The sequence below is a fragment of the Cnephaeus nilssonii genome (genome assembly GCF_951640355.1).
Source record: "Cnephaeus nilssonii genome assembly, chromosome: 7".
Classification (NCBI taxonomy): Eukaryota; Metazoa; Chordata; class Mammalia; order Chiroptera; family Vespertilionidae; genus Cnephaeus; species Cnephaeus nilssonii.
In genome coordinates this window covers 77,085,397-77,112,188 of record NC_137078.1, presented here as the reverse complement: position 1 = coordinate 77,112,188, position 26,792 = coordinate 77,085,397, and the positions used below count along the sequence as shown (strand labels likewise).

At 52.9% G+C, this 26,792-nt stretch overlaps 2 protein-coding genes across 2 annotated transcripts; one reads left to right on the top strand and one right to left on the bottom strand.

The window, feature by feature from the left end:
* The first annotated feature begins 1,563 nt into the window (after positions 1–1,563).
* On the top strand, positions 1,564–11,760 carry POMGNT1 (protein O-linked mannose N-acetylglucosaminyltransferase 1 (beta 1,2-)). The gene is made up of 22 exons (XM_079777399.1): positions 1,564–1,699; positions 2,170–2,336; positions 2,932–3,046; positions 3,173–3,291; positions 4,403–4,468; positions 4,559–4,672; positions 5,536–5,653; positions 5,844–5,942; positions 6,100–6,227; positions 6,570–6,640; positions 6,870–6,945; positions 7,123–7,206; positions 7,295–7,336; positions 7,531–7,589; positions 7,907–7,979; positions 8,062–8,190; positions 8,274–8,399; positions 9,935–9,999; positions 10,193–10,237; positions 10,446–10,581; positions 10,906–11,015; positions 11,100–11,760. The coding sequence occupies exons 2-22, from the start codon at positions 2,217–2,219 to the stop codon at positions 11,185–11,187; spliced, it is 1,983 nt and encodes a 660-aa protein (XP_079633525.1). The 5' UTR covers positions 1,564–1,699; positions 2,170–2,216; the 3' UTR covers positions 11,188–11,760.
* Positions 11,761–13,878: 2,118 nt separating this feature from the next.
* TSPAN1 (tetraspanin 1) lies at positions 13,879–18,729 on the bottom strand. Its single transcript, XM_079776669.1, has 8 exons — positions 18,572–18,729; positions 18,080–18,144; positions 15,459–15,665; positions 15,175–15,249; positions 14,960–15,058; positions 14,731–14,880; positions 14,529–14,612; positions 13,879–14,343 (listed from the first exon to the last, which is right to left on the bottom strand). The coding sequence occupies exons 2-8, from the start codon at positions 18,134–18,136 to the stop codon at positions 14,296–14,298; spliced, it is 720 nt and encodes a 239-aa protein (XP_079632795.1). The 5' UTR covers positions 18,137–18,144; positions 18,572–18,729; the 3' UTR covers positions 13,879–14,295.
* Between the last annotated feature and the right edge of the window lie 8,063 nt (positions 18,730–26,792).

Genomic DNA, 26,792 nt, shown 5'->3' with positions numbered 1-26,792 from the left:
TTGGCACTGGCCTGCTGAATCAAAAACTCTAAGAATTCGACCCAGCCATTTATGGTTTTAAAAAAAATATATTTTATTGATTTTTTACAGAGACGAAGGGAGAGGGATAGAGAGTTAAAAACATTGATGAGAGAGAAACATCTATCAGCTGCCTCTTGCACACCCCCTACTGGGGATGTGCCCGCAACCAAGGTACATGCCCTTGACTGGAATCGAACCCAGGACCCTTCAGTCTGCCGACGCTCTATCCACTGAACCAAACCGGTTAGGGCAGCCATTTATGTTTTAACAAGTCCTCCAAGTGATTCTTTTTGTTGTTGTTGTTATTGATTTTAGAGAGAGTAGAGAAATACAGGAAGAGAGAGAAACAGATTTGTTGTTTCATTGTGGTAAGCGAAGTCCTGTGTAAATGTATTATTTCACTTAATCTTCACAACTCTGTAACTATTATTATTGTCAGTATAGTGCAGGGATTAAGAGGGAAGTCTGGCCCTAGCCCCGTTTGGCTGAGTGGATAAAGCAGCAGCCTTCAGCCTAAAGGGTCCCAGGTTCCATTCAGGGCAAGGACTTGCATCTCTGTTGCAGGGTCCTCCCTGGTCCTGGCTCGTGCAGGAGGCAACCTATCGATGTGGTTCTCTCACATCCATGTTTCTGTCTTTTCCTCTCTTTTCCACTCTCTCTAAAAATCAATGGAAAAATATCCTCGGGTGAGGATTGGAAAAAAAAAAAAAAAGAGTGAAATCTGGAGCCAGGCAGTTAGGATTTCAGTTCTAGCTCTCCCAACTTTGTGACATTGGGGCTCATTTTCTTTCTCTGTGAGATTGGAATAGTAGCCCTAACCAGTTTGGCTCAGTGGATAGAGTGTGGGCCTGCGGACTGAAGGGTCCCAGGTTCGATTCCGGTCAGGGGCATGTACCTTGGTTGCGGGCACATCCCCAGTAGTGGGTGTGCAGGAGGCAGCTGATGTTTCTCTCCCATCGATGTTTCTAACTCTCTCTCCCTCTCCCTCCCTCTCTGTAAAAAAATCAATAAAATATATATATTTTTAAAAAGATTGGGATAGTAGTAGTGCCTGCCTCATGGAGCTGTGGAACTAAATGAGTTAGTACGAAGTGCTTGGAACGGTGACGGGCATGGAGTAAGCACCAAACAAGCGAATTCCCATTCCACAAAGAAGGGAACCCAGACTGAGACGTGCAGTGACTTGCCCAAGATGTAGGTGAGTGGTAGAACCAGGTTTTTAATTCCTTTAGCCTCCAGAGGCCGCGCATGCCTCAGACCTGGGTGCAGCCTTCCCCAAGCTCCGGGACGGCGGTTGTGTCCAAGGCCCGTGGCCCCTGCCCCGGGCGCCGTGAGGTCTAGTTCCAGGCTCCAGGGCCCCCACTGGAGTCGGGTTTGCCGCCCGGCGGTGCGGAAGGTGGGGAAGCAGCTCCTCCGAAGCACCCACCCCGCCCGCCCGCCGCGAAGCTGCGGGGGGGCCGGGGACTGGCGGATCGCGGGTCCCACCCCACCCGCCGCTGCCGCCCTAAGCGCCGCCCGCCGCCCTCTCACCCCGCAGCGGCGGCGGCGGAAGCGGGGAGGCGGGCCGGGCGGCCGGGGCGGGGCCACGAGCGGCATGGAGGAGGCGGAGGCCGCGGCGGGCCGGGCGGAGCGGTGCCGGCCCGAGAGGGCCCCGCGTGGGGCCCAGGGCCCCTGAACCGTGAGTGCTCCTGGGCGGGGGCCGGGAGGGGAGCGCGGCCGGGCAGGTCTCCCGAGGCCTCAGGCGGCCCCGACCCTGCGAGGAGAAGAGCGGGACCAGATGGGAGGGGGCGAGGGTGGAAGGGTGCGGAGGACGGGGGGCTGCGGGGGAGACGCCGCCCTTGCCCATCCCAGGACTGGGAAGGCCTGGGGCTTGGTCCTTTTGGGGGGCTGATGAGCCTTGAAAGCCGATTATTTGCCCTCTTCCTCCGGGTCCCCGGGCAGCCTGTCAGCCCCCCAGTCCCAGGGGAGTTTCCAGGTGATCTGACCCCTCTGAAGGTTTCCTTCCCACAAAAGTTGAGCCACTTTCCCCAGGTCACACGGCATGGATGCCTGCAGGGAAGAGTTACTGGGAGGTCCGCCCCCACCGCCCCAGAGGCATCAGACTTTAGGAAGAACACCCTACTCCATGTGATCCTCTGGTCCCCTCAGTTTCCTGAAGGCATGGGTTCAGGACGGTGGTGACCCTCCTATCCGGTATGGACGACTGGAAACCCAGCCCCCTCCCCAAGCCCTTTGGGGCTCGCAAGAAGAGGAGCTGGTATCTTACCTGGAAGTACAAACTGACCAACCAGCGGGCCCTGCGGAGATTCTGTCAGGTATAGAGATGTCCCACACCTCATAGATGTCCCACACCTCCCAGCCTCACCCCAGCCCAGACCATAAGCACTGGAACCCTTCTTGGCTGCCCTCACCACCCTAGAAAGGGGCGGGGCAACAGGTTCCTCGTGGGGAAACCTCTTTGTGTCATGTCCCTGCTAGGTAGTGGTGTGGGCCCAGAACAGCCTTCTAGGCTTCCGACAGGGGCATGAAGTCTGACTAAAAGGCTTTGCCCAGGAGCCCACACCGGTCAGGCATTCAGCGCTGGGACCCAGGTCTTCTGATGCTCAGCTCCTTCTCTGGGACTGGCTCCATCTCTAGGAACTAATTGTGGAGGGAACTGAGGCAATCAAAGCCGCACATTGAAAACTACAGGAGCTCTGGGAAGGGAAGAAGGGAAGGTCGGGGGTGTCCCTGAGGAAGGGGGTCATGGAACTGGGCCCTGGTTGGAAGTGTAGAGCTGGGCCAACAGGAGGAGAGAGAGACCCCAGGCTCTCCCTGTGCCATCACTGCGGCCAGGGCCCTCCTTGCAGGGAGACCCTCAGTGATCTGGAGGGAGTATCCCTCTTTAGTCATCCTCACTCCTCCCCTCAGACAGGGGCTGTGCTTTTCCTCCTGGTGACTGTCATTGTCAACATCAAGTTGATCCTGGACACACGACGAGCAATCAGTGAGGCCAATGAAGACGCAGAGCCGGAGCAAGACTATGGTGGGGCGAGGCTGAGGATGGGATTGGTGTGTGTGTGAGGCGGGGGTTCCCTGGGATCTCACAGCTGAAACAGCGGGCAGATCCCAAAGGCTGAGACCACCTCCATGACCTGTTGTATCCTCACAGATGAGGCCCTGGGCCGATTGGAGCCCCCACGGCGCAGGGGCAGCGGGCCCCGAAGGGTCCTGGATGTGGAGGTGTATTCAAGCCGCAGCAAAGTATATGTGGCAGTGGATGGCACTACGGTGAGTGGGCTGGTGTCTGGTGTCCACTCCTTTCTACTCAGGCTGTGGTCCACCGGCCCTGGGATCCACTGCCTGAGTAGGAACTGCACCTCTGCCAACTTCTGCGTGTGTGACTTTGGAGGCCTCAGTTCCTCATCTGTAACCTGGGACTAATCATGATTTCTACTTGTCAGGCTTAAATGAAAAGTATATGAAGTATGTTATATGTGGTGGGATTTTATCAGGAGTAATTATTAGTATCAGTAGGTAGTTAATTCATTGTTATTTATGTCATAACTAGCGTTCCCGTTGCAGGAAAAATCCTGCAATAGGGTTTCCTGCTGCACTCTACCCCACCCTGCCTGCTCTCCTCCCTTGTCCCCCGCCCCGCGATCTCCGCCAGTCCCCCTGCTTTTCTAACTTCTCCGCCAGCCCGCTCTCCTTCCTTCTCCCCTGGCCCCGCCTCCGCTCCTCCCTTCTCCCCCGGCCCTGCCCCTTCTCCCCGGCCCCGCCCCTTCTCCTCCGGCCCCCCCTCCGCTCCTCCTTTCTCCTCCCCCCGGCTTGCTTGCTTCTCTGCAGCTTTGCTCCCTTCTGCAGCTCTTGGCTTCTTTCTACGCTGTTGCGATATGCAAATTAGCCATCATCTTTGTTGGGATAATTTGCATACTCGTCCTGATTGGTTGGTGGGCGTGGCTTGGGCATAGCGAAGGTGCGGTCAATTTGCATATTTGTCTATTATTAGATTAGATTACTTCCTGGTCCCTTCATGAGCCTTAGCCTTGTCCCAGGCACTGGGACCCGAAAGTAATCAGATCTGGCCCTGCTTAGAGGGGTTTAATCTAATAGAGCGTGATGTCTCCAGCATGAGGCAGAGACAGTCAAGTGCTCTAAGCGCCGTGAAAGCCGTGGAGGGGAAGGTCGTAGAGAGATGTGAGCTCTTTTGATGGGGTGCTATGGAGGCTTCCTGGAAGAGGTGGCCTTCAAGCTGGGTTGGAAGAGAATTGCGTAAGAGGCATAGATAGGCGGGAAGAGAGGTTTCATTTCATGCAGTCGTTGTTTTTCTTAAGTGCCGATAAGACAGAGAGACGAATGCCAGAGTGAAGAGTTGGACTTTGTCTCTGCCACCCTGTAGGTACTGGAGGATGAGGCCCGGGAGCAGGGCCGGGGCATCCATGTCATCGTCCTCAACCAGGCCACGGTGAGGTTCTAGGGGTAGGGGACCTGGAGGGCCAAAGCCGAGTCCTCCCTGCTGGTGATACATACTCACAAGTGGTATGTGCTTTGCCAGGGCCATGTGATGGCAAAGCGTGTGTTTGACACCTACTCACCTCATGAGGATGAGGCCATGGTTCTGTTCCTCAACATGGTGGCACCCGGCCGAGTACTCATCTGCACCGTCAAGGTCAGTGACTACCCTGGCCCCATCCCCTAAGACCCAGCTCCAACCCTACCCATGGCCCTGTGTTCTATGCCCTTAATATGGCACACTGAGAAGAGACTCTGGAGGAAGGTAACTCAGGTTCCAGTCCTAGCCTTATTATTTTTATTAATTGGGCATATAGTTATTGAGCACATACTGTGTGCCAGGCACTGCTGTGGGTACGGGGGCTACACTGGGAAGCAAGACAGAGTCCCTGCCCTTAAGGAGTTTGCTCCAGCAGAGCAAGATTTTTTAAAAAGTAGCTAAATAAATGTTTAATGTCAGGAAATGATAACTTATATGAGGAAGAAAATAAAGAAAGGGAGACAGAGTGACGGGGGATGTATTTTAGAAAGGGAAGGCCTCTGTTAGGAAATGGCATGTGAGCAGAATGCTGGAACAAGTGTGGAGGGAGCCATGCAAATACCTGGAGGAAGAGCATTCTAAATAGAAAGGAGGGTATGTGTAAAGGCCCTGAAGTGGGAAGGTACTTGGCATACTTGAAGAACAGCAAGGATGCTAGGGGAGCTAGAGCAGGATAAGGGAGGGGGAAAGTGTGGGGAAGAGGGCAGAGAGAGAGAGAGCAGGGGACAGAGGTGCATATTGTGTGGGATTATGGTAAGGATTTATTAGCCTGGTGACTTCGGATGATCCTCAGATTTCTCCCTAAGCCTTCAGTTTTCTTATCTGTGGAATGATGGTATTCACAGAGGGTTGTTGTGATAATTTAACAGCTAATTTAAGGAAAAGATTTGACCTGGTGCTTGACACTGAGTTGGTGCTCCATGAGGCCAGGTCTCCTGGAACTGTGCTGGTCAGGCTGACCACCTTCTCTGGTCTCCCAGGACGAGGGCTCCTTCCATCTCAAGGACACAGCCAAGGCTCTACTGAGGAGCTTAGGCAGCCAGGCCGGCCCTGCTCTGGGCTGGAGGGACACCTGGGCCTTCGTGGGACGAAAAGGAGGTGCCGGCACCATAGTCCATCCACCCTGTAGAATTAAGGGCCTAGGGGAGCAGAACCCCCAATGGGGTGGGGAGGGAAGCAAGTAGGTGCCAGTGGTGGTGCGTTGGATGAAAGTGGGCAGGGAGATGGGAAGAAGCTCCCAAACTGGAGTCTGGGGCCCCCATTATTCCTCGTTCCTGCCCCTTGCCAGGTCCTGTCCTCGGGGAGAAGCATTCTAAGTCACCTGCCCTTTCCTCCTGGGGGGACCCAGTCCTACTGAAGACAGATGTGCTGCTGAGCTCAGCTGAAGGTGGGATTAGTGGGGGCTGGGCTCTGGGGCAGTGCTTGGGCTGGGCTGGGCATTTGGCTCCTCTTCATGGGGCTTTATTCTCTTGACTGGGTGCCTGGAATGCTTCAGACCGCACTGGCCTCATGCCCCCATGCTGTCGACCCTATCTCTCCCTCAGAGGCAGAGTGCCACTGGGCAGACACAGAGCTGAACCGTCGCCGCCGGCGCTTCTGCAGCAAAGTTGAGGGCTATGGGAGTGTGTGCAGCTGCAAGGACCCCACACCCATCGAGTTCAGCCCTGACCCAGTGAGTGGGGCCTTGGGCAGTAAGGCTTGGACTCCTTCCCAGCTTGGCAAGGGGCCCTAGGACAGATCCAGGTTGGGCTTTCTCTACCTCAGCCTGGGAGGGAACCAGGAGCTGAGGATTTACACTGAGCTCTGAAAGATGGGGCATCCTGGGGAGGGAGGGCAGGCCCTGTGAGCAAAGGCCCAGAGTCAGAGGTGGGCTGAGTGTGTGGAGGGCCCAGGACAGGGAAGACTCTCTGCCTTTTCCCTGAAGTCCCCCTCGCCCCTCAGGAACTCTTCCCTTGGTAGGGATCCCAGTTTGAAGAGGGAATAAGGCAAGAGTTAAAAGCTGTTTCTCACTCAGCTCCCAGACAACAAGGTCCTCAATGTTCCTGTGGCTGTCATTGCAGGGAACCGGCCCAATTACCTGTACAGGTGAGCCTGGCCGTGGGCTGCATCCAGCACGAACAGGAGGGTGCTCAGTGGGTGGGAACCCCAGGCTCACCTATCTGTAGGAGGAACTCTTGAGGTGGGCAGGAAGATTCTAGGTCCATTTACAAATGTGGGTGAACATGGGGAATGTGGGCCCAGCTATGAACACAGGGGAGCCCTGCGTTGGCGGGCGGGGGGACAAAGAGGCCTAACTTATCCTTGGGCTCCCCAGGATGCTGCGCTCTCTGCTCTCAGCCCAGGGAGTGTCTCCCCAGATGATAACTGTGTTCATTGATGGCTATTATGAGGTGAGTGGGCTTTGGGGGCTTTGGGTGGGGCAGAGCACAGTGTTTCAGGTGCTGAGTAGCAGTGATCACTGAGGACTGGCAAGGGCTGTGAAATGTGGAGGGCTTGGCATGTCAGGGCCTGCAGAGGTGGGCAGGGGGGAGGTGGCTCATTGGATGACCATTGGCCATGCCCCCCAGGAGCCAATGGACGTTGTGGCGCTGTTTGGTTTGAGGGGCATCCAGCACACTCCCATCAGCATCAAGAATGCCCGCGTGTCTCAGGTACTGCCTTGGCAGGGATGGGAGGGGCAGACGCCTGGCGGCACCGTCCACCCTAAAGCTCATGTGCCTGTTTCTGTTCCCCACCCAGCACTACAAGGCCAGCCTCACTGCCACTTTCAACCTGTTTCCGGTGAGCAGGAAGCACAAAGCGCTGGGGCCCAGGGAGGGGAAACATGAGCATGAAGTCTGGCCTTATGTGGCAAGCTCTTCCTCCTCCTTACCTGGAAAACGTGGAGAGTGCTGCCTGAGAAGTGGGATGAGGGTGGAGGAGACATGAGATGGGAACGGTCCCTTTGGGATCATGTTGTCCCCCGCCCGCTGCAGGAAGCCAAGTTTGCTGTGGTTTTGGAAGAAGACCTGGACATTGCTGTGGATTTTTTCAGGTGAGGGGGACTTCTGTAAGCTGCATGGGGCCTCTTTGCTTGACTGGGTCTCCAAGGAAGAAGGCAGTGAGGTGTCTTGGAGAGCTTTCTGGAGGAAGCAAGCTCAAAAGGTGGGGGCAAAGTCTGAGCAAATGTTGAGTGGCAGGTGTTGGGCTGGAGTAGAGAGTTGAAAGGATCAATGGAGAATGAGACTGGAGATTTAAGGGGAAGAACAAGGGGGCATGACTTTTGAGTCCCATCTCCAGCCCTTGGTGTATCACTGTATGACTGGGTTTGTCCCTGTCCCTCCCTGAACCCCTGGGCCCTGCCTCTCTCAGTTTCCTGAGCCAATCCATCCACCTGCTGGAGGAGGATGACAGCCTGTACTGTATCTCTGCCTGGAATGACCAGGTAGGCTGAGAGGCCAGGGGTCGGCTGGGAAGTTTGTAGAGGCCCCGAGCTAATACCTCCCGCCATGGTCTCCTATCCCCAGGGGTATGAACACACGGCTGAGGACCCAGCATTGCTGTACCGCGTGGAGACCATGCCTGGGCTAGGCTGGGTGCTGAGGAAGTCTTTGTATAAGGAGGAGCTTGAGCCCAAGTGGCCCACACCAGAAAAGGTGTTCTGCCAGGGCAGGGAAGAGAGCTGGGGTCCTCTACCAGCTCCAAATCTCTTAACCTTCACAATCTCCCATGCCCCCAGCTCTGGGACTGGGACATGTGGATGCGGATGCCTGAACAACGCCGAGGCCGAGAGTGCATCATTCCTGATGTTTCCCGATCTTACCACTTTGGCATCGTGGGCCTCAACATGAATGGCTACTTCCATGTGAGTGGGAGGGATGTTTGGGGAGGGGGCGGGGCACAGTATGGCAGATAGCACAAAGAACAGGGACTCTGGAGCAACCCCAGGTCTGCCTCTCACTAGCTATGTAACCGTGGGGAAATTACTGATTCTCTCTCTCTCTCTCTCTCTCTCTTTTTTTTTTAATCTTTACCCGAGGATATGTTTTTTATTGATTTTTAGAGAAAGAGAGAGAAACATTGATATAAGAGGGAAACATTGATCGTTTGCCTCCCTACATGCCCCTACTGGGGATGGAACCCACATCCTAGGTGTGTGCCCTGACCGGGAATCAAACCCAAAACCTTTTGGTGTATGGGACGATGCTCCAGCCAACGGAGTCACCTAGCCAGGGCTACTGATCCTCTTAAAAAAATAAAAATTTTTTTTTATTGATTTCAGAGAAAGTAAGGAAGAGAGGGGGAGAGAGAGAGAGAGAGAGAGAGAGAGAGAGAGAGAGAGAGAGAGAGAGAGAGAGAGAGAGAGAAAAGAGAGAAGAGAGAGAGAGAAACATCAATGATGAGAATCATTGAATAGCTGCCTCCTGCACACCCCCTACTAGGGATCAAGCCAGCAACCTCAGCATGTGTCCTGATTGAGAATCAAACCATGACCTCCTGGTTCATGGGTAAATGCTCAACCACTGAGCCAATCTGTTGGGCCTGCTGATCCTCTTTTACCTCAATTTTTTTATTTGTAAAATGAGAATTAAAATACTGTTTACCTAGTAGGGTTGTGAGGTTATGAGGTTTAAATGAGTTGCTATATGCAAAATGCGTTGAACTGTAAGTATTATATAAGGGTTAGCTGGTATCATTTTTATTATTACTATTCTTAGCATGAGGCTATGGGTGCGGAGAGAGTATTTCTGCTGCCAAGCACATATCCAGCCCTGCAAGTTCTGCCCTGTCCTGTCCTTGGAAGTTCTGCGGCCTGAACAGGGAGGTCCCCAGGTCTCTACCCTCTATATGGCTGTGTCCAAAGGGCCACTCCCCAGTTATAGCAAGGGAGGCCTTGAGACAGTCCAGCCTGAAGGGATGGACAGTTTCCAGCTTGAAACCTCCTAGAAGTCAGAAGGGCCCGCAGAGACCAGCTAATACAAGACCTCCACTCATTTCCCCAAGAGGCGCAGGCATTTACCTCAGCACCTTAGTCACAGGAGTTTCCTCTCCCAGTCCAGCCAGCCCCTTTGCCCACCACCCCCTGCAGGACCTGTTCCTGGCTTCTGTGGATCCAGAACACCTGGTCCAGGGAGAACCACTGAGGACAGGGACTAGCTCAGGGGTCAGTGGCATGAGCTGCTGGTGTGGAAATGAGCTCTCTGGCAATGTTTAAGCCCAAATTAAAGGCAATAAGAACCCGCCAAGGATATTGCAAAGAGGACAGGAAGACAAGGAAATTAGAGGGACCTTTACAGGTCCAGGACTTAATTTGTGGGCCTGTGGATATGTAGTGGGTCAGTGGGCAGGTGTGGGCCAGACAATGGAAGGCTCTGATTTGCACCTTCACACCCACTCCAGGAGGCCTACTTCAAGAAGCACAAGTTCAACACGGTTCCAGGTGTCCAGCTCAGGAACGTGGACAGGTAGGGGCTGGGGACAGGGCAAGGGGTAGGATATCTGGGATTCTTGATGACCATTATTTGACAGTCCCTTCCAACCCTGAGGCCTGTATGTTTATACCAGCCTGCTGTCCCCCAGTTCCCATGTGAACCCCAGCCCTGCTTCTGGGACCTTGGGGCTACCCTCTCCCTTGAACCATTTCTCCCTCTCCTTTAGTCTGAAGAAGGAAGCTTATGAAGTGGAAGTCCACCGGCTGCTTAGGTATGGCCTAGGGCATTAGGGGTATGTGGCAGGGAGTGAGGAGGAGTCAAATACTCGGGTCTAGGCCTCATAATTTGTGGGGCCCACTGCAAAATGAAAAATAGGGCTCCTTGTTCAAAATAAGAATTTCAAGACGGCAACAACTAAGCAAGGGGACTTGTGTGATACACTCATGAGTGAGTGCCTTACTCTACTCCCCCCACTGCAGGGAAGCCGAGGTTTTGGACCATAGCAAGAACCCTTGTGAAGACTCTTTCCTGCCAGACACAGAGGGCCATACCTACGTGGCCTTTATCCGAATGGAGAAAGATGATGACTTCACCACCTGGACTCAGCTTGCCAAGGTGCCCCTAGACCACACCTACCCTAGAGACACCCCCTTCCCCCAGGACACAGGGAGCCGTTTACCTTAGAACCTTTTCATTACACTTTCAGACCCATCTTTCAACCTCCTTGTCCAGATTTATATTTTAAAAGATGCTACCTCTTATTAGAAGTACTTTAAGAAAAAAATTAATTTGCGAGATTGTAAAAAAAAAAAGAAAAGATGCTATCTTTTGCAAATTGAAGAGGCTGCTGAGGAGGGATAGGGGCTGGGCCTTGGGTCCTCAGTGGCCCCTCCCCACAGCTCTTGGACCCATGCCTCTCCCTGTACTCCACCCCCACAGTGCCTCCATATCTGGGACCTGGATGTGCGTGGCAACCACCGGGGCCTGTGGAGGTTGTTTCGGAAGAAGAACCACTTTCTGGTCGTGGGGGTCCCAGCCTCCCCCTACTCGTGAGTGACTCTTTTCTGCCCTTGGAAATGGGAGACTGGCTGGATGGGACATAGCTAATGACCTCTTTCCTATTACCTTCCCAGGGTGAAGAAGCCACCATCAATCACCCCAATTTTCCTGGAGCCGCCCCCAAAGGAGGAGGGAGCCCCAGGAGCTGCAGAACAGACATGAGACCTCCTCCGGGACCCTGCAGGGCTGGGTACTGTGTACCCCCAGGCAGGCTAGCCCTTCACCCCATCATGTAGGATTTTGTAGACACTGGCAGGGGTTGGGGCTGGTTTGTTTTTAACATGAGACTTAATTACTAACTTCAAGGGGAGGGTTCCCCTGTTCCAACGCCCCTATTTCTGAGTTGGAGGTCTATTTATTTACTTCCTTGTTGGGAAAGGGCAGGATAGTAGCTGGGATCCCTGAGCAGCTGATCCTGCCCTTTTATACTCCCTCCTCCCAGGCCTGGCTCAGAATTTAACCTATTTATTTACTGTCCTGAGGGCCTTGGAAACAGGGTGAAGCCGGAAGGACCTTGATTCTTTTATGGACTGGGGTGCTGCCCTGAGGGTGTGGCTGGCTCTCACTCAGGAAACTGCTGTGCCCAACTCCTGGACAGGCCCAGCAGGGGCCCGCCCACTGATGCAGACGCACTCAGAGACCCTCACCCTGAACCAGGCCTCTTCTCAGCCTCATCTTTGTCCAGGTTTCCAAAGCTGGATAAGGTGGTCATTGATTAAAAAAGGAGAAAACCTCTATGGATGTTCTCTTGATTGTGTGTGTGTGTGGGATGTGTCTCTTGATTGTGTGTGTGTGTGAGAGAGACTGAGAATGGTCATGATGGATGGTGAGTTTTCCTTACTGCCCTCCATAGGGTTTATCTTCCGTTTGGGGCCATTTGGCCACCAGGGGTTGCCCAAGTCTTAAACTTCAAGGTTTTTCCCTAGGCTCCACCCTAGAGCCTGACCTGTTGGGGCTGAGCTTGGAGTAGCCACCCCACACCCCTTTCCCACTGTTTAACCACCAACCTGTTTCCTGCCTGGCTTGTCAGGGCCAGGCACTTGTCCCCAGATATGGAGCAAAAGAGAGCAAAAGGAGATACTTAGGTGTGGGAAGGCAATGGGAGGAGCACACGTGACTATAGTGAGGCATGGGCGGGAAGAAAGTGGGTGAGACAGAACCGGGTTGGGCATCATTCAGGAGGCTAGGACTGGGCTGCAGATGGAGACAGGAACAAGGATTTCTGTGGCCATTAGGGCACTGTATGCAGATTTCATAGCTGGGCATTTTTTTCTGAAGAAAAGCCATTGTTTTCATCAGATTTTCACCCAGTCAGTGATCCAGAGAGGTTAAGAAGATCTAAGTCATAAAGATACCAGAAAATGAATGGAATTGTCTACAGGGAATGGATGAGATACCCCAAGCAGGGGAAGTATGACATTTAAGGGAGCTGTGAAGGACTTAGGATCAGGAGAGTGTGTACCGAACACTTCTTGAGAAACGGTCTGCCTGCAGAGTCCGTGTGAGGCGAGCCTGTTGAGCACCTGTAGAGCCTTGGCCAGGAAGGCAGGAATTCCCGCCCTTTCGCCAGCTCTCTGCCCCTGCCTCCCCCACAGGTGCCTGGCGCTCAGGTCGGCGATGGCACGGGTGGTGTGTGGTTAGGACGTTTCTTGCCACCCTGCTGACTTCAGTGTTTGCTGTAGCTAGAGATAGTGTTTGAGGTGCCATAACAGCCAGATTGAGGAGCAATTAGCTCTCTATGAGGCGGAGGCCCACCCTGGGCAAACAAATCAGCAACCTTCCCTGTCAGGCCCTAAACACCGACCTGCCCCACCCAAGCTGAGCACTTCGTGTTGTTCCTGGTAGTACCCACCATCAAGAAAGCCTTGACCCAGCTCAGGAGTTACATGTGCAAGGCATAGTAAGGTGGGGAAGGGGGCTCATTGCTCTCCCTGCCCACCCCCCAGCAGGGTCCTAATTTTGGCCTCAAACTAGCTCTCAGGCACTGTATGGCTCTGGCCAGGTCACTTCCTCTCTGGGCTCAGCAACAGGTGGTAGTTCCTGGCTACCTTAGAAAAACCTGGGAAGAGGGATCCAGGGGTCAAAGGGAAACAAGAGGAGGACTGGTTAGCCAGGCTGGGCTTTGCTTGGTAGCAGACACCATGTTCTCCAGCCATAGCTGCCTCCTTAGTGCTCCCGGTTCAGCAGCAATCAGGTCTGTGTGGGGGGATTCTGGCCTTCTGGTAAATCTGTCGCCATGTCAGATAGTGTGGGCCTGGAACTAGTCACATGACCTTTCTAGGCCCAGTTTCTTGAGGATGGGGGTGGCTAAGACAAAATGGAGATCAGATCTGAAGAGCAGCACCTGGCAGGCCAGGACCAAGAATACATGTTCTTCCTGAAGTCCCCAAAGCAGGGACCGGCGTGGGGCTTTGCCTGAGTGGGAAGGGTAGGCAGCTTGGATCCTCCAGTGAGGCTTCCAGAGGGCTTCTCGGAGTCTAAGGAGTGACGCCCTCCCATTGCCCTGGCAATATTTCTTATGTCCCCCGCCCCCACTTGGGCATAAGCTTGTTATTTTCATAGCTTTCTGGTCCAGTGCCCCTACTCAGGAATGAGTGGTTTCAGTCCAAAGTCCTCCCACATTATAGGAAGGCAGGCTGACCCAGCCCCCACTTCCTCCCTCAGTGCCCTCTCGGCCATCCCTGTTATGCTCCCTCCCAGGCCTGGAATTCACATGGAGAGAAAAAATAGCCACCCACCTCCACTCCTCTTCTGCTACCTTCCCAGGGGCCGTCTGTGTCTGTAGCCCCACAGGAATCTGAGACCAGTTTAGGCAAGATGGGTCCCTCTCCCCAATGATACACATGAAAAGAGTCCCAATGGAAACAATTTAATTGGTTTATGAATTCTGAAGTGCCTTCTACACATCCGCGCGGTTACTGCTAATTTTGCGTGTGCTCAGGATATAGGGTGCCTTATTCCCCCATGGAGTACTGGGGTCACCAAGAGCTCCTGTTGGCCTGAAGGGGTATCAAGGGTTTGACAGACAGACTGGAGGAATGGGCAGGAGAACTGGCTACCCTAGAACTGGCTCTGGAACAGGTGGGCCCCAACCCCATCAATGGAAGACAAAGTCAGGCACAGCCTGAAGGGGTGGTCCCTATGTGGCCACACTGTGGCCCAAATGACACTGTTAGATCCTGTCACCACCCTGATCATGGCCTTTGGCAGTGCCAGGGAGCTCTTCCCAGTTCCTGTGTGGCAGGAGCAGTGGCGGAGGCAGAGGCAGGCTTATTTCAAATTGCAGTACAGATACATGGACACAATCATGGCAGCCAGCTGGTGGGGAAGGAATAGGGAGAGATGAGGGAACGTGATCATGGTCCTTAAGCTTTAGTCCCCTGCCCCCCAAACTCCCTACATGAAACTGTTAGAAGTCTGTGTCCTCTAGAGAGGCCTCAGAGATGGGACAAGCAGCTCTGTTCCAGTGGGGACATCCTGCTCCAACCTTCTCACCTCCTTACCTCCAAGCCTCCAATTCCGGCTGCCACACCACCCACAGTGACTGCATTGGTTCGGATGTCACTCAGAAGCTGATTGAAGCAACCCTTGGAGAAGGGAAAAGAGCATCTATAGTCAGCTCCTGCCTCCCCCCGTCCCCCCTCCCCCCGCTTTCAGCACTCTGAGGCCATTAAGGCAGCCCCAAACTTCCATGCCAGCCCACACCTGTACAGGTTTGTCCTCGGCCCTCTTCTTGGTGCAGGGTTCCGTGCTATTGACATCATTAAAGCAACAGTATGGGGGAAAGACCTTGTTATCTGTGTAGTAGGGAGACTCCTCAAAATCCGTGTAGTTGTTGAAGCCACAGCACTTGAGCTGGAGACAAGGAGGGGAGGGTGGTCATTGGGTCCTTGCCTCTTTCTCCCCACTCCAGAACCTCCCCAGCCCACCTTACCCCTTCCATGGTGCTGTTCCACACTTGTGTGAAGTCTTTCTGGGAACCATAGTCCTTCTTGATGGTTTGCACTGCCAGCAATGTCAGGAAGTGCTCAGCCTGGGTAGAGCAGGCCAGTGTTTAGGGCCTGATAGGCAAGGTGGCCGTTCACAGGCCACAACCCACTTCCAGGGCTTTGCCCAATCTTACTCCCCTGCCCCATCCTCAATCCTCACCACTGAGGTATACACCAAGGCGACCACAGCAGCTGCAACCTCAGCAATGAAGATGATGAGGAGGATGAAGAAGAACTGAATAGGAAACAGGGGTCTGAATTTTAGGGAGAGACAGTCCCTCATGAATTCCTTGCCCTAACCCACCCCCATAAAAAGGAGGCAGGGGCCCCTTCGCTGAGGCCCTTGGAGTCCAGAAGAGGGTTTGGGGAGCCCCAGGGCCTGGTGTCAAAGGTGAGGGGATCCCAAGCCTTGGTTATGGGCCTGTGGAGCTGGGTTTGACACACCATCATGAGGGCACACTTGTTCTCAGTGTGAGCACCGTAGCAGCCCAGGAAACCGAGAGCCAAGAGCACAGCGCCAGCTGCGATGAGGAAGTAGCCCACGTTGACAAACTGCATGGCACTGGACGACAGCGGCCCGAAGATCTCCAGGAAGGATGGCCCATCGACTGACACCCAGATCCCCACTGCCAGCAGGGCCACGCCACACAGCTGGAGACAGAGAAGCAGACCTTGAAACAGTGCTGGCAAGCAGTTCCCTACCACACAGTTGAGTCAGGAAAATGGGAGATGAGAAATTTCCCCTTTTATTGGCTAAGAAGTCTAAAAACTCATCCTGTAGGGAGGAAAAACATCCTGTAAAGCCGGAAGGATGGGAGCTGGGATACCCACAGCCAGCACCAGGCTGCACACCTAGGCAGATATAAACGGGATCAGAGGTTCCTAAAATATCCCTGTGGTGGGGGAGGGGGGCAAAAGTTGTGCCCAGACTTCCCCTCACTGATGCCAGGGTCCTGCCACATAGCTAAGAGTGAAAACAAACAGGTGAGCACCTACCCCACCCTATTTCCTCCCCAGGCTATGGGTGCCTGGAACACCTATGTCCTCTGATAGGTGGAAACAGGGGGGTGGTAGCATTGAGCAGGCTCCACAGTAACCACGGTAACGAAGGCGGGGTTGAAGTTTACACCTACTCCCAACCTTGGAGAGGAAGGTGGTGAGAAGGGACACCTACCCTGGGGCCCCATTTGGCTCCCTTCCAAGGTTCGACTCCAGGCCTGCCCCTTATCCAGCCTAGACCTCTCCTCGTAGAGACTGAGGGGGGGTACAGTCAGAGCTCTTGGAGGCTCCCTAGCTCGGCTCCAAACCTCAGAGGGAATCCTGAGGCCCAGAATGGGGAGGAGGGCACTGCCCAGTTCCCAAAGCTCTTAAAGCAAAGCCTTTGGGATCCAGAGCTTCAGGGGATGAATCATCCTGACACAACCTTGGTGCCCAGTCCCCACTTTCCAGCTATAGGAACTGAGGCTAGAACCAGGAGTGAAGTGGCAGACCATGGCTGGATTCCAGGCATGTTTGCCCAAGGACAAAAAGCTGGACTTTCAGCCTGCAGGGTCAAATTTCAAGGAGTCTGAGGCCTGCCTTGCCCTGCCCAGCCTGGCAAGGCCTGGGCAACAGAGGCCAGAAACCAAACCGGATTTGCTTTTAACCCCCTCTGGCCAGAGCCTTTACTGTCCAAATTGATGGGATCCTGTTGTCTTCTCTACATACATGAATAACGGCTGGTTCTCCAAAGCCAAAGGGAGCCCGAGACACAGCCCGCACTGGCGTCAGAGTGTTTTACTTACCCCAGACCAATTTATCCAAATTCGTCTCCACTCCCTGTCTCCACTTCCTCACCTTTTACTCACTCTAACCCACTCTAATGTGGCTCCAGGTGACATCCTATGCTACATTTGGGAGACACTAGATGCAATATCCTCCTTGGCCTCTCAATCTCGCTCTCCTTGTTTTCCTCCCTTGCTCTTTCTCCATCTGCTTCCTGGTGGCCATTTCTCCACTTATTCCTTATGAGCTGGGCTTCTTGGGGTTCACTCTCTCTGAGTGCTCTCACCCACTGAGTGGCTTCCATGACCACCGACAGGCACATGACTTTCACTATCCATGTCCCGTTCCCACCTGAGCTGCAACTCTGAGCGGCCTATGGTATACCCCCAGGTTGCTCATGCCACAAACATGGGCATCATCTCCAAGACCTCTGTCTCCCTTGCCTCCTCTTGCATCCCTCAGCCACCATCTGAGGCTTTCTCCTTTGTCTACTTTGTAAATTTCTCCCCATCTCCACCACCATCTCCAGGGTTTATGCCTCATTGCTCAGCTTCCTCAAACATGCCCCACATAATCTGTTCCTGGTTTTCTGAGCAATGTCTGATTTTACTGCCTCTGGGCCTTTCTGCATGCTTTATAGTTCCCTCACACAGGGCAAATTCCCAGCCTCAGATATTTTTTCCAGGAAGTCTTTTCTGACCAGGTGGAGTTCACCCCCCTCCTATGGTCTCCTTTAGCCCCGGTGCTAATGCCAGAAATACTACGCTGTAACTGTCTGCCTATCTGGCCTGCCGGAACTGAGGTCCTCCAGGGCAGAGAAAGAGCTTGCTCACCTGTTACTCCAGCATTCAGCACTGAATCTTAGGCTATAAATGTGTGTTTAATGAGTAGGGCTGCTTGAGGCAGACCTGCTGTGAGGGTCTGGGTCTTCTCTTCTTTCAGCTCCCCATCCTACAGAGGCCACCAAATTTCCTCCCACGGTAGGTGACTTAGGGCAAACCCCTTCCCCCCTCTAGGCCTCAATGCTTTGAAAGGGGGAGAATTGTTCCCAGTAACCTGCCCTGCCCTAAGTCTGGGCTAAAGCTTCCTGGAAGGGAGGGGACCCCCAAGTTTCTCTACTCCAACTTATGTGTCATCCAGGCTACTGAGTGAACTCAGCATTTGGGGAAGCCTCTGCATCACAAGGTGAAACTTGCAGGAGACCCTGGGCACAGTGGCTCCAATTCCCCAGCTTGAGCTCTGCTCAGGTTGTGACCCACTCCTGTAGGGAGCCCCAAAGAGCTCACACCCCCCATACTTACGAAGATGAGAAAATTGAATATGATCATCATGGTCTTAATGAAGCTGTAGCACTGCATGGTGGCTCCTGGGAGGCAGACATGTATGAGTTAGAACCTCCCCCTGCAACCCTCAGGCTGGCCCTGGCCCTGACATTGAACCCTGACAAATCAGACTCCAGACTCCAGACCCCATATATTACCAAGCTTCCCCTGCATCTGGACTCGGACACCTCAGGACTTTTCCCAATTCCCATCCGGACACTCCTACCTCTCTGTACTGCCCAGACCCTCAACCAGCACCTGGCACTCAGATCCTAACACTCCCGCACCCAAGCCCAATTTCCACACTGTAGGTCACTCCATGCCCTTCCCTGGCACCTATATATCCGTGACCCCTCCCCAAACCAAGAGTAGATTCCTCCAGGGCCCTCCCCACGGTCCTTCCAGCTCCCCGAACCTGCTTTCAGATTGAGTTCCCTTTATAAGATAATCTCCACCATAGCCATCACCCACCTGTTCAGGACTCTTGGTAGTGACTTCTGAAAGAAGGATCTGCTGAGGCTCCAGAGGGGACAGACAGCTCCAGGGAACTGGCACTGAGTGGGCAGACACGGAGCTGGCTCTCACACGCCACTGCTCACCTGCAGGCGGGGCAGGTGTTTTAAAGGCTTCCTTCTGCCCGCCTGCCTGCCTGCTCCACCCCAGCCTTTAGGCCTTCTCTTGCCCCTGCTGCCCCCTGCTGCCTGGAGATCCGTCCCCACAGCCACAAAAGCAGTGGGCCAATACCAAGCTTGGGCAATACCCCTCCTTGATCTGAGAAGGGAGAGAAATCTGGGGATGGGCGGGGCCCCAGAACTTCTGAGTGCCCCCCACCACAGTGCACATATGTTTCTTACCCTGTATCTACAGATACATTCATACACACCCTACATGCTGTGCTCACAGGCATACACATCTACCCAAGTTGCCATCTATATATTCACACACAAACAAAAACACCTACTGGTGCTCCCAAGTACACACACACACACACACACACACACACACACACACACCACACGTGCGCGCACGCACCACATGCACACACACATGCACTTTCAAGGCAGTGACCAAGGTTTGGCAGCTTCTGCTCCCTTCTTTGAATAACAAAAAGCTTCTAGTCCTTTTCCTTTCCTGGGCCTCAATGCTATGAAACGAAAAGCTTCATAGCATTGAGGCCTTCTTCTTCCTTCATCTCTCCTCCCCATCTTCTTCCTCCCTTCATCTCTCCTCCTCACTCTTCTCCCTCTACACCCTTTTCTCTCCCCAACTTCCCTTCTTCCCTTCTTCCCTTAGCACTCTGTGTACACCCCTTCCCTTTCTGCCAGCAGGTGGCACCATGGTCTCACAAAAGCATCACTGCCCAGCTGTAAGGCCCTGTAGTGCCCACCACCCTCCCTAGTCCATCCAGGCTGCCATCCCACTTCCTATTCCAACATTCCTGATGGAGGTGCTGGGACAGTCCTGGCTTTTGAGTCACTCAGACCATGTGCTCAAATCCTGGTTCTGTTGCTTATTAGCTGTGTGACCCTAGGGGGCATTTCTCAGACTTGGTTTTAATGTCTAGTTGGTATAACAGAATTGTTACAGGGCTTTAAAAAGAGATTTTCTCCCCAATCTGGGACATAAGTGACCTTAGTGTAAAAAGGTCTGGGTGGGGACAGTCCCAGCCAGAGGGGGTATGGCATGGACAAAGTGGGTTTTAAAATTAGTTTTGTTTTTGTAATGGGAGGAGGCAGCTGAAGAGACAAGAGAGGGGAAACTGACAACACAATATTTGTACGGATCATGTTTTAAATGCAATACATATATAGTAAACCATTTTTCCTTCACAACACTCCTATGAGATAGATTCTCTTATCTCCTTTTTATTTTTAATCCTTACCTGAGGATATTTTTCCATTGATTTCCAGAGAAAGTGGAAGGAAGGGGGAGAGACAGAAACATCAACGTGAGAGAGACACATCGAGCCTAGAGGTACATGCCCTTGACCTGAATCAAATCGGGACCCCTCAGTCTGAGGTCCGACACTCTATCCACTGAGCCAAACCAGCCAGGGATCTTATCTCCTTTTTAAATATGGGGAAACAGAGGCACAGAAAGGTTAAGTTCTTGCCATTCTCACACAGCTTATAAGCGGAAGAGCCAGTATTCATTCAGCCCAGTCAGTCTGGTGCCAGAGTCTACGTCTTACCCATCAAATGGACTGTCTACATTGATGGAATCTTGAAAAAGGCAGGAAGGACTGCCTTCCAGAAAGAGCAGGGAAAGAGGCCTTGGTCTGGGACTTGAGAAAGAAGAGGGGTTTATAGGGCAGGTGGGTTTATAGGGATAGTGGCTAGAAGTTGATGGGGGCTGGGTCGGTTGCTAAGACTGAGGATGGCAAGAATGGAAGGTGGAAGGGCAGGAGGTGTAGGGACTTTGAGTGTGGTTGGGAGGGCCCCTCAGCCTCCTAGCTGTCTCCTGAGGGAAAAGAGACAAGGTGGAGGTGGGGAAGGGGCCTGTACAGGTGGAATACAGGGGGAAGGAAGAGAGGGCTAAGATTTAGAGGGAAAGGAGCAAGCCCGAAGTTCCACAAGAACTCAGTGCAAGGCCTAGCAGAGCCATTGACGTTTCTGTCTCCTACAAGAAAGGAGATAGACCCAGGGTTGGAACCTCTTACATCCCCTGGTGATCTTAGCCATTTCTCTACCTGCACTGATTGTCCACATAGCTTTCTCTTTTGTCTCGGGAAGAACTGGAACCAGGTCACATTAATCTATGTCCCCAGTGTTGTGCACATATGAATTTGTTAGTGAACATTTCCTGAATGACTGAATGAATGAGTGCAGAAGAGCGAGAGTTAAATGTCTGGGCTTTGGACCTTGGCCATGATGGATCTGAACCCCTGCCTGACCCTGATTTGTGACCTCACCTGAACCTCAATTTCCTTATACGATCAACCTTCATCATTCACAGATTACATATTGTGAATTTACCTATTCATTAAAATTTATTTGTAACCCCAAACCAATATTCATGGTACTTTTGAGGTTATTCATAGACATGTGTACAGCTGCAAAAAATTTGAGTTGCCTAACTTGCATGTTCTTAGCTGAGGTTGAGCAGGAGAACACCCTGCCTTCTCATTTCAGCTGTTATAATGTAATGCAATGTGGTCTTTTTAGTGTCATGTTTTTTGCATTTGGGGGCTTCTTGCTGGTGATTTTGCTATTTAAACGGCCCCCAAAGTCATGCTGAAGTGCTATCTAATATTGCTAAGCACAAGAAGGTTGTGCTGTGCCTTCCAAAAGACACATGTATGTTATATGAACTTCATTCAGGTATAAGTTATAGTGCTATTGGCTATGAGTTCAATGTTAATGCGTCAACATTAATTTTTAAATTAGGTGTCTTTAAACACAGAAACACGTAAAACTAGGTGATGTAATGATCAGTCAATTGATGAAAATGTTATGACCTGATAGGAATCTAACCCTGTACTTCTCCTAGGAGCATTGGTTCAATATTTGCTAATTCAGTGTTCATAGTGGTAGCTTTATTAGAACATTACTACCATCAATAACAAGAGTCACATGTATATGAAATGGGAATAATTATAGAATTTCCTTGTAGGGTTGTTGTAGTATTACATGAGATATGTGTGTAAGGTACTTGGTATCATATTTGGCACCTAGTAAGTGCTCAATAAAATTGTTAATATTGTTAATGTGGATGAGTGAGACAATAAAGAAGTGATTTTCCCCTACTCGGAGTTCCTTTTCCCCAAGGGGCCTAGCTGAGGTTTTCTGGCTGGGCTGACTCATGGAGAGAACCTGACCTATGGGGAGGGGCCGGGGACCAGGACCTGTAATAAAGAGCCCCACCCACTCTGTATGTCATAAAGACCTCAGCTGCCCTGGCCAGCAGCACCCTTGGGCACACTTACAGAAGCTTTCTGTGCCCATGGGGCCTTCTCAGCTTGTCCGTGCCCCTCGGCCCCAGGGCTTACGTTCCCCTTACCGCAGGCCAGGTATGGGCTGGCCTCGGCCCAGGTTTCCCAAGATGTTCAAGTGTAGCCGCAGAAGGTACCGGCAGAAACCCCAAAGCCCAACTGCCACCACTGCAGCCACCAATCTTGCCACCGTGGCCAGAGATATCAACAACACCCACAATGTCACCACCAGTGTGTGGATCCTCCCACTGCAAGGTTAGCCAAGGGCCCCGAGCCAGGATTTGGGGTTGGAAAAACAGGGTCCCCCACCTTAGCCCTGCGTAGGCACTCAAGGGGCACATGCTCTGTGAAATATCACCCCAAAGGTATGGAGGGGGTCTTGATGGCGGTCTCCCTAAAAGGCGGAGAGCCTTAATGGAAGACATACTGGCTGGAAGTGGAGGGCTTGGGGAAGTGGGTGAATCTAAGAGCAGTGGAGCTTCCAGGACTGCTTGCTGCCTTCCTCACACTCTTCCCTCTTCTTCCTCTCCTCAGTTCTCAGACGCCTCTGTCAACCTGGCAGCTTTCTGATCCTCTAGAAATGCCCAGAAACTAGTCCAGAAGCTTGGCTGGCTCCGGACCTGTATCTTCTGGGGGCCATGGGTGGTGAATAGCAGCCAAATACAATCATTTCTGCCTACTCCACTCTGAGGTATTTGCAGCTGGCTGCAGGGTATAAGGGCTGGGACAGGCTTCAGTGACAGCAGCAGGGATCACAGTTAGACAGTGGAAGGACAGGACAAGGTCAGCAACACGCACCAACTCCCCACCTTTGGCTTCAGCTTTTGATATACCCTATGAGGTAAGGGCCTTCCTGCCTTGCACTCCCATCTGCACAGGGAAAGGGGTCTCCATAGACAACTTGGAACCTACAGGGAGCCAGGTCCTCGGGGAGGAAGATAGAGGCACAGATCAGAAGAGGATAGGAGGAAAGAGATTTCACTGCTTGCGTGTAACCCTGTGAATGATTCAGTGCGGTGTAGGTGGCTCTGTGTGCCTGGGATGGTCCGTGTGTAGGTGTAGCTGCTGGTGCATGTGTCTGAGAGCGTGTGTGAGACCAGAACAATGGGAGTGTAAGTGGACATGTGACCGAGTACGCCTTTGCAATCGAATGTGCCTCTGTGGCCAGCTGTGAGTGTTAAGGTGTGTTTGTGAGGGTATGGGTGTACCAGAGAGAGGCATCTGCTCTGCTAAGAGGAATGAAGGTCAAAAGGGGGAGGGGGCAGCCTGAACAAGGAAATGGTTGCTTCTGAGAGGGTGTACCACCTTCAGCCCCCAGTCACTCTCTGAGGTCAGTATTTTCCAGGACAGGAAAACAGCTGAGCCAGGCCTCTGGGGGTGGGGCAAGACAGCTTGAGTCCAGAAGGAGGGAGGGTGCTAAGCAATCTGGCCTGGGGATTTTCCATTTGAATTTCTGAGTGTGCGTCCCTGTGCCACTGGGTGTAACTGGGTTTCTGCGGGATGTGTCTCCATGGCATTGTGTCTCAGGGACAGGAAACATTGTGAGGGGCCTTGTCTCTAACGTGTCACTTTATGCATGGGTTAGTGTGTGTCTCGAGGTCCCAAAATCTGGCTCCAGTTCCAGGGCTCCCTTCCCTGAGGGTTGAGACCTTTGGCCTGGCCCCTGGGGTTCAGGAAGCCTGTGGGGAGAAAATGAATTGTGTCTGTGTCCATCTACTCCAAAGCCTGCCAGAGAATGGGACCCTGAGAGGAGGGGGGGACAGAGAATTCCCTGACATATCGTGGCCAGACAGTATTGGGTGGGGGATGAGATTCCTCAGGGTACTGGGGGGGTGCTGAACCTCAATCAGAGCTGAAAGGTGGCTGGGCTCGTACCCAAGGCTTACGAGGGGGCCCACACATATAAAGACACATGACACAATCCGTGCAGACATGTAAATATAAGTGGACTCACAGATGCACAATGTATCAAATACACATGCTTGCAACTTCATGCCTATAAACATAGATATGCACAGACACTAAGACACATAGACCTCGTCACATGCAACATGTAACACATCCACATGCCTACAAATGAACACACACACAAGCATGCATGCACTCAAACACAAGGATATAGACACATGCAATCAAACTCATGCCAGCCCAGACACACAGACGTACACACATGCATGCAGACACACTCACCAGACTTCCCTGCCCCTGCAGCCCTGGGACCCAGAAGCCTCCCTCCCCTATAGAAGTGTGAGTGTGCGTGTGTGTGTGCATGCCCCCACTGTGTCTGTGTGTATCTGTGTCTGTGAGAGTAAGTCTGTATGTGTGTGAGTGAGGGGGTGCTGAGCTGTGGGAACCCGATGACATCATCTCTTCTGGCTATTTTTAGCTCCCTCTGCAATGCTGGCTCCTCCACTGCCCTTCCCCCTCCAGGCTCCCACCTCTCCTCCCCGTCCAGTCCAGACTCCAGAGGCAACAGCAGCCAGAGGGCACCCACAACCCTAGTCCAGGTGACCCTGTGGATGACTGGGATAAGGCTCAGTCTCTCCCACCCTGCCAGAGCTCCCCAGAGGCTGAGAATACTAGGCTCCCAGGCCAGAGGAGAAGGCTTGGGCTGTGTGGCAGGTTGGAGCAGAGGGGCCTTGGTTAGGTGAGCTGACCTGGCTGGTCTCCAGCCCCTGGAGTGCCTCTGCTTCTGCTTTTCAATCTGAAACTCTGTCTCAGTCAGTAGTGCCTGCTATGTGCCAGGGAGGGTGCCAAGTTCTGGAGATAAAGCAGCGAGCAAGACAGTGGGAGTTCTTCCTGGTGGGAGTCGCAGCTCCATGGGAGACAGACGTTAAACAGATCACACAAGGCCCTGCACTAAATTGTGGGGAGGGCGCTGAACCCTGGTAACAGGGGGACTTGGTCCTGGATGTTGTTCTCTGTCTCTTTCAGCCTCCCAGAGAGATCCCCCAAAACCAGAAGGGCATACTCCCTTTCCTTGGACCTTTCACCCTGACAATCAAACCTCCAGAATTCCACGGAGCAGGGCTTCCTCCTCACACCCCAGGCTGTGCCCCCAACATTGCACCAACCCACTATGGCCCACTGCTCTTCACACCCCCCTTTTCTTGGGAACCTCCCCGCAGTTGATCTGTAGATGAGAAAACTGAGGCCCACTAGAGTAGTCAAAGTCATAGACATAAACTAAAAGGGTGGTTGCAGGGTTGAGGGGGAGGGAAGAATGGAGGGTTATTATTTAATGGGTACAGAGTTAGGGTTTGGAGTTGGATGGTGGTGGTTGCACAATATACTAGTACTTAATGTCACTGAACTGTACACTTAAAACATGGTTAAAATGGTATAATTTATGTCATGTATATTTCATCACATACATACACAAAGCTGGATTAAAAACAAAACAAAAAACCGAGGCCCAGAGAGGGCCAGCACGGGACCACACCTCCGAGCACCTGTGAGCAGCGGAGCAGAGCTGGAAGGCAAGTGGAGGAGGAAGTGGAGGTGGCACAGGTGTGTGGGAAGGACAGGGTGTGGGAGTAGAAGAGGAGGGGGAGGAGGACGGTGGCCTGAGGGGTCCATGCCCTGAGAAGGGTTTCCTGCTCCAGCCAGTCTAGGCAGCTAACGGGGAAAATCGGGTTTGGCAGCTTCAACCAAGCCCTGAGAGCTGGAGGGTGTGTGTGTGTGTGTGTGTGTGTGTGTGTGTGTGTGTGTGTGTGTGTGTGTTGTGTGTCTCCAGACAGCTCTGGGAAGGTGACTTGGAGGCAGGCCCCTTCTCTAGCCCAGAGTCCGGCCAGACCATTGGGGGAGCAATATGTAATCTTGGAACCCTTTGGAATTTGGGGGGAACAGCTCAGGACTGGAGGCAGGAATCCCGAATTCCAGTCCTTGTTCTGCCCCAAACCCCAGATGTGATCCTTGGAAAGTCCTGCCCCCTTTCTTGCCTCCCAGGAAGGAGCCCTGGAGGATCAGGTTTCCCACCCCTGACTCCTGCACTCCGGGTTTTCCTGGGAGTCTGACTCGGGCACAGGAACCTGAGCCAAAGGGTAGGCTCAAGCAGACTAGCCCCAGGGCGCCAGGCTGGAGGTCACTTGTCACCAATCAGTCAATGGCCGGAAGCCCAGCTCCAGCCCCACAATGCAATACCGGTCACCCCACCCTTACCAGTGCCCTCACCCAAACCCCCACTTCCGGCCTCTGTTCCTTCCTCGCCTTCAGGGAAAGCTGCAAAGCTCCCTAGAGAATCTCCCATATCTCCTCCACTGGCTCCCTGCCCAGGGCTTAATCCTATCTCCCCCTCAGGCCAGACTCTCCGTGAACTTTCTCTGGAGCATGGGACTGGCCAGGAAGGAAAGGCAGTTGGATGGAAGGGCCTCAAAGGTGGAAGGGCCTCAAAGGAGCCTGCTTTTCCTGCTACCCTCAGATACTGGAGCCCTAATGAGGGGCTAGCGGGGATGGACTGAGTGCTGGGGCCTAGGACTGGGCTGCCTGGGCATATCCCACTGATGGATATCCATGGGAGTGCTACCCTTCACCTATCCAGCCATCTCCTCTCTTTGCTCTCAGAGAAGTGAGCCCAGAGCTAAGACTTGCCTCTTCTGGAAAGCAATCACAAAAACCCCAGCCAAGTGGGTTCTGGCTATTGTTGCTATGTCAATGACAAATTCATGAAACACAAAGATCATAAATTCTAGATGCATAAAATCTAGTCATGGAATCTTAGCATCACAGAATTCTAGCACTGAGAATCTCAGTTACAGAATC